The sequence below is a fragment of the Etheostoma cragini genome, chromosome 11 (assembly GCF_013103735.1).
Source record: "Etheostoma cragini isolate CJK2018 chromosome 11, CSU_Ecrag_1.0, whole genome shotgun sequence".
Lineage (NCBI taxonomy): Eukaryota > Metazoa > Chordata > Actinopteri > Perciformes > Percidae > Etheostoma > Etheostoma cragini.
This window is the reverse complement of record NC_048417.1, coordinates 194,362-201,361: the sequence shown is the minus strand read 5'-3', so window position 1 is coordinate 201,361 and position 7,000 is coordinate 194,362. Positions and strand designations below refer to the sequence as shown.

General features: G+C 45.5%; 1 protein-coding gene across 1 annotated transcript in view; it reads right to left on the bottom strand.

Annotated features, from left to right (window-relative positions):
• Positions 1-7,000, bottom strand: part of LOC117953067 (titin-like) — a 201,318-nt gene that overhangs the window by 180,452 nt on the left and 13,866 nt on the right. Inside the window, exons 6-16 of the mRNA XM_034885784.1 lie at positions 5,285-5,347; positions 4,152-4,410; positions 3,899-3,968; positions 3,178-3,405; positions 2,651-2,793; positions 2,264-2,382; positions 1,922-2,173; positions 1,326-1,567; positions 964-1,196; positions 538-702; positions 76-244 (exon numbers count right to left, since the gene is read on the bottom strand). Of these exons, the coding sequence (XP_034741675.1) occupies positions 76-244; positions 538-702; positions 964-1,196; positions 1,326-1,567; positions 1,922-2,173; positions 2,264-2,382; positions 2,651-2,793; positions 3,178-3,405; positions 3,899-3,968; positions 4,152-4,410; positions 5,285-5,347 (1,943 nt within the window). The remainder of the gene's footprint in view (positions 1-75; positions 245-537; positions 703-963; positions 1,197-1,325; positions 1,568-1,921; positions 2,174-2,263; positions 2,383-2,650; positions 2,794-3,177; positions 3,406-3,898; positions 3,969-4,151; positions 4,411-5,284; positions 5,348-7,000) is intronic.

Here is a 7,000-nt window from a genome sequence, read left to right as displayed (position 1 = left end):
TGAATGAACCAAACCTTTGAGCAGTAGATTTTTAAAGCTTGTAATTCCCGATAACACAGCAGGTATTGAACAAACCTGATGTGTGGGTGCTTGTGTGGGGTGATGATGTCGCTGTTCTTCAGCCAGACAATGTCGGGGAGGGGGTTCCCGATCGCTCGGACCGCCAGTTCCACTAGGGTGCCCTGCTTCACGCTGATGTTCTTGAGTTTCTCCGTGAACTGGGGACGCGTCAGGGTTTCTTTAGCTGGAAGGAAGAAGAATGGAAACCTGCAAGTCAATGAACGTCTACTGCAAAGAAGGGGGTCTAAAACAAGATAAAGGGTCTAAAAACAAGATACAAACACTAAATCTGAGGGAAAAGGTTGAAAGATAAGATAAAAGGTCTAAAATCAAGACAAAGGTCTAAAAACAAGATAAAACGTCTAAAAACAAGATTAAGTATTAAAAACAAGATGAAAGATCAAAAAACAAGATAAAGGTTTAAAAACAAGATAAAGATTTTAAAAGTTTTTTAAATTAGAAGGACACAATCCTCACCGTCCACAGTGAGCGTGACGGACATGGACGCCCGTCCGGCCCGGTTCTGGGCAATGACGGTCCACTCCCCAGAGTCCTGGGGAAGGGCCGGGACGATGATCAGGGACTGGGTCCCGTCCTCTTTGACCACGATCTTGTGGGTGTGGTCGCTCACCACTTGTTGTCCTGTTGACACCAGGGAAACATCAAGGACACACCAGGGACACATACGGCTTATTTTAGTCAACATGTCTTTATTGTCATTAAAATATAGCACAGAAACAATTAATAACACCGTAGAATATCAAGATATTATAAATTAAAATACAACATGAATATCTAGATATACACAGTTGGGAGTATAGATATCCATATTTAAAGAGATTCAGGTAGACAGATAGAGAGATAACATTAATATTGATGAAGATATATATATATAGGACTCACCGTTGAGGAACCAGTACGTGTCGGGCATCGGTCTCCCGACCACCTTCAGGTCAAATCTGGCCGTCTGTCCCTCGGAGCATTTACAGGACGACGGTTTCAGGACAAACACCGGCTTGTAGAGTCTCTCCAGCTGGGCCTCATCCGTCTCGTCCAGCCGGCGAGCCGGAGACCGTCCCGGAGACCGGCTGGAGGACCGGCCGGGAGACCGGCTCAGAGAGCGGGGAGACGTGGACCTGGGGGAGAGAAGAAGATTCTTTAGTACACAGGAGAGTCCTCAGAGAGGAAACGTGGACCTAAAGAAGAAGAAGAGTCTTTAATACACAGGAGATATATATGTGTGGGGCCCGTGCGAGAGAGCTTACCTGATCCTCTGCATGGCGGGCTGGGGCTGGGGGGTGAGTCTCTGGGGGGTCCCAGCTGTATCCACGTAGAGCTTCCCAGAGCTGACGGCGTTGCCCTTCATGTTGGAGGCGAAGGCGGTGTACACCCCTTGGTCCTCTGGGACAACCACGGGCAGACGGAGACTGGCCCGTCCGTCCTGGAGGACGTCCATCTGGTAGCGGTCTCCGGCCCGGAGACGCTGGCCGTCTTTGAACCAGGCGACCTGCAGGAGACAAGATGACATCGTGAAAAAATAATAATAATAAAATAAATAAATAAATAATCCAAACAATACAAAATTAAATCATAAGAACAAATTTAAAATTAAATCATAATTAAAAAAGAATTAGAAATAAATAACTAAATAAATAAAAAATTGTATCCTTTATTAGTCCCACAAGGTGAATTTACAATTTACACACTGTTGTTATTACACGTTACACACAGGCCTGAACACACACACATGCTCCTATACATCCATCCCTCCCTCCCTCCCTCCCTCCCTCTCTCTCTCTTTCTCTCTCTCTCTCTCTCTATCCATCCCTTTATCCATCCCTCCATCCATCCACCCGTCTACCTTAGGGAGAGGCATCCCAGTCGTCTGGCAGTGGAACGTGACGCTCATCCCGTCCCTTATGCGGTAGTTCTTGACGGGGGTCTGGAAGCTTGGCTGCGTGGCCTCGGTGGGGGTGGCAGTCACCATCAGCTCCCCATCCTCAGACACTATCTCGCGGTAGGTGATCCTCATGATGGAGACCTCCAGGTCCTGGATGGTCCTCAGCTCCATGGCCGAGAGGTGGAACTCCTGCAGACCAGACCATGACTCAGGGTTTTAATGCTGACAGACATCATTAATAATCAAAAAGGGGGAACCCCCCCCCCTGAGGAAATGGCCCACTGGTCCTACCTGTCCTGAGATAATGGTGGTGGTGGTCTGCTCCATTGGGGGGAGGTCTCCCACTCTGGGCTCCTGTACCATGGTTGTCACTTCAGTCGTAAAGGTCTCTTGCTGTTTTTTCATGTAGACTTCGTATTCCTCTGTTAGCGACACAAAGAATTTCCATAAAGTTAGAACCAGGTCTCAGCTCTTCTGGGTCTCAGGTCTAAAAAGGGTCCTTTCACACCTGAACGGTTCATGTTGGGACACAGTCGGTCACATTAATATTATATGGTAGAGTTATTATAAGGTAGAGTTGAGTTATTTAGAGTTCTTATTTAAGGTAGAGTTCTTATTTAAGGCAGAGTTGAGTTATTCCGAGTTCCTATTTAAGGTAGAGTTATTTAGAGTTATTATTTAATAACGTACCTTCCTCCAGCAGGTTGGCGGAGGCGGACACTTCTCCCAGCTGGTTCTTCACATAGACGGAGTATTCTCCGGCGTCATCAGCGAAAGTCATGGAGATCTCTAGCTTACATTCTCCCGTTTCCTTCTTGTAAGCAACTTTATATCTGGAGGAGCGCGAAGGAAAGAAAGCGTTAGGGTTAAAGGCAAAATCATGACGGCTACTGCCCCCTGGAGGCTGCAGCCTCCATTACAGACACAGCACACACCCTGCATATATTCCCTTTACACCCTGAGGATATTCCCTTTACACCCTGCAGATATTCCCTTTACACCCTGAGGATATTCCCTTTACACCCTGCAGATATTCCCTTTACACCCTGAGGATATTCCCTTTACACCCTGAGGATATTCCCTTTACACCCTGAGGATATTCCCTTTACACCCTGCAGATATTCCCTTTACACACTGAGGATATTCCCTTTACACACTGAGGATATTCCCTTTACACCCTGAGGATATTCCCTTTACACCCTGCAGATATCCCATACCTGTATCCGGTAGTGAGCGGGACGCCGCCCTTCTTCCAGATGATGTGTGGTTTGGGGCTCCCCCCAACCTGGCACTCAAACACCACGCTCCCCCCTTCCACCAGCTTCTGGACGCTGGGCTTCGTGATGAAGAAGGGAGCGGCGGGAGGGGCGGCAGCTTCGGCCACGGAATCGGCCCCGGCCGCGCTCACCTGGGACACAGTCCCCTCTTTGGCTTCTTCGGTTACTCTGGAATCATAAATCTCTGTTCAGGGTCACCGGGACCAAGCTGCGGCGCCAGCTACGATCAACTCAGCTTTCTGGAGTTAATGTGAACTGACTGGATTTTTCGCTCCCAATTTGAGAAGTCCTTACTTTTAGCTATCTGTTCATATGTATCTTTCTTTTCTATATACTTATTATTGTTATCTTTATACTGTCTTATTTTTTTTCTCTCTATACTGTATTCTTTATGATTAAAACTGATTTCCATGTGGGAGTCATCCCAAAAGGATTAATAAAGAGAGTCTAAGTCTAAGTCTCTTAGTATAACCTTGCAACACTAGATACATATAGTTAATAATAATTCAATAATAATAATTTATACTGTTTATTGATCCCCAGTGGGGAATTTACAACGTACACTCTGTTTTTTAGCAATCACTACACACGGGCCAGTTGGGACAAAGTATAAAGTACAAATATTTGTATTTGAAGTAAACTAGTTAAAATAGTTACTCACAGTTTTTCAGCAGTTTCAACATGTTCAGTAACAACAGCGACGTCCTCCCTGCTCTCGATGTCCTCGGACACTGGAGGACAAAGACGGGTTAGTCTCCAGCAGGACGCACCATGTTACAGATAAATGTGCACATTATGGACTAAAGATATAGATATATATATATATATCTATACAGTGTAGAGAGTACTTAATACTGGTCCTGGGCCAGCAGGTAACAGGAAGTGGTGATAAATAGAGAGTACTGAGTACTGACCCTGGACCAGCAGGTAACAGGAAGTGCTGACAGTTCCCGCCTCGTTAGTGGCGGTGCAGGTGAAGCGTCCGCTGTCTTCGGCGAACGCCTCCCGGATCACCAGCTGGGCGAATCCGTTCTCGTAGATGATCTGGAAATCTATGGAGCTCTCAATCTTGTAGTCCTCTCTGAACCACATGATGACGGGGGTGGGGTGACCGCTGATCTGGCACTCCAGGGTCACCGACTCGCCCTCCGTCACATTAGTGTTCTTTAAACCCTGCAGACACAATACAACCAGTCAGGGACAATGTGCTCCTCAGAGGAGTCAGGATTTAACATTAAGGTTATTTATTCAGAACAATGCAGATTATAAAATTATCTTAGAATCAAATCAACCAAAAATCACGAGTAATCTAAAAAATCAGACTCTGCCCGGACCAGGGATCTAGCTCTGCCTGGACCGGATATCCAGCTCTGCCCGGACCGGGGATCTTACTCTGCCTGGACCTTGAATCTATCTCTGCCTGGACAGGGGATCTAACTCTACCCAAACCGGGGATCTAACTCTGCTTGGACCGGGGATCTAACTCTGCCTGGACCGGGGATCTAACTCTGCTTGGACCGGGGATCTAACTCTGCCCGGACCGGGGATCTAACTCTACCCAAACCGGGGATCTAACTCTGCTTGGACCGGGGATCTAACTCTGCCCGGACCGGGGATCTAACTCTACCCAAACCGGGGATCTAACTCTGCTTGGACCGGGGATCTAACTCTGCTTGGACCGGGGATCTAACTCTGCTGGGACCGGGGATCTAACTCTACCCAAACCGGGGATCAAACTCTGCTTTGACCGGGGATCTAACTCTGCCCGGACCGGGGATATATTTCTGCCCAGACCGGGAATCTAAGTCAATGTGGTTTTTGGTTTCAAATGTTGGAAATATTCAATAAATAACCATAAATTGTTCTCATCTGTGTGTTTCCTTCAAACATGGAAGTCAGGAAGACATTAAATATTTTAATTGAAAATCAAAAACCCTAATTATGAAGGATTAAATAAGTGTCAACTAGTCTCCATGGAAGTCTAATGTGTGTGTTAGTGTCCACTAGTGTCCATGCAGGTTAGATGTGTGAGACTTGAACCACTCACCGACACCAGCGTGGCTGGGATCACGGCGCCCCCTGCAGACGGGACAGCTGCGGCCTCCATCACCTGTGAAATCATCACTGATTGGTTAGCAAACTTTAATTTAACAAAACCACCTTTTAGACTTCTGAAATCCAGGACATGGACACAACAAAGCCAAAAAAAACTGCACAACAAAGCCAAAAAACACTGGACAAGACATTTTATAAGATAAAAAGAAGATAGATGGACTCCAGAAGTTGGGAGTAGCATCGTAAGATTAGAGAGAAAGAGAAACCAGACTTTTAAAAACCGGACTTCTAAAATCCGGACTTCTAAAAGCCGAACTTCTAAAAAGTGGACTTCTTAAAACCGGACTTCTTAAAACCAGACTTCTAAAAACCGGACTAAAGTCTGAAGAGTAGCCCAGCGGTCGCAGTGTTCTTTAGTAAAATCTAATTCTGATACCCTGTTTAGATCCAGCCCAGGCCTCTAGATTACAAACCCGGGCCCCCGAGTCCTCATATATCTTCTCCGTATTAGAGAGAAAGTCCATCCTGGATGCTCACACCAGTCAAGAAAAAAAGACTTTTAAAAAACGGACTTCTTAAAACCAGACTTCTTAAAACTGAACTTCTAAAAACCAGACTTCTGAAAAACCAGACTTCTAAAAACCGGACTTCTAAAAAACTGATTTCTTAAAACTTCTTAGAGATTTCTTAGAGCTATCTGGGGAGGAGGTCTTGGACAATCAGACACGTCTATTGCGGTTTCACTCGGAACAAGTTCTCGGACTCGATCTACTCATCAAGTTTTCTTGCCCTTTTCAGATCCAGCCCAGGACACTAGATTACCAACCTGGGCCCCCCGGTCCTCATATCTCCTCTCCGTACCCCCCGAGAACACCACCCCGGTCTGTAACTCAGGGCCGTAATGACTCTGGTATTTCTCAGGGAAGTCTTTGAAGGGTGGGGGGACAGGCTCCAGGGTCTCTCTGGTCTCCGTTGCACAAGACGGACTGGGAGACTTGACGGGCTTGATGATCTTTCTCGTGGTCGCAGCAGAAGAAGAAAACTCTTTCTGCAGAGCGGCAACAGCCGATCCGGCGATGGAGACCTGGCCGACCCAGAGAGGAGGAACAGGTAGACCAGCATCAATAACCAAATCCTGTTTAAAGTTTGGGTTAAACCACGGCACAGGGAGGGGTCCACGGACAGTTAGTCTTATTATAAATAAAACCGGATTAAAAGTGGATCTGGATTGGGTTTAATTGATTAAGGGGGGAGAAAACAAGGTTAAAGACGGAGGATTTTGTTATTTTAGAGATATTATTTGATCACTACAGTTCACAACAAGTTTGCATTTTAGGCAAGCAGCGATAACCAAATTACCGTCCGCTAAGCCCCTCCCCCAAACAGAGGCGGTCCAATCACAGAGGAGAAACAGGAGTCACACACTGTGACACTTAGAAAGTTGTTAAGTCAAGTCAATTTCGTTTTTAAAATATAATTAATTAAATTAACTCATTATATTTATTTTATATTATGATTTAATAATTTTGTTATAAAATATATAAAATATATATAATATATACACATATTATTTAATTCAATAGTTAATTTATTATATTATATATTATTTAATTAATTAAATGTAACCTGGGATGCATTGCACCAGGAACAGCCTTAGGCTAATTTGTATGTTTTGCATTAGCAACAGTTACCGGGGGGGGGGGGGGGG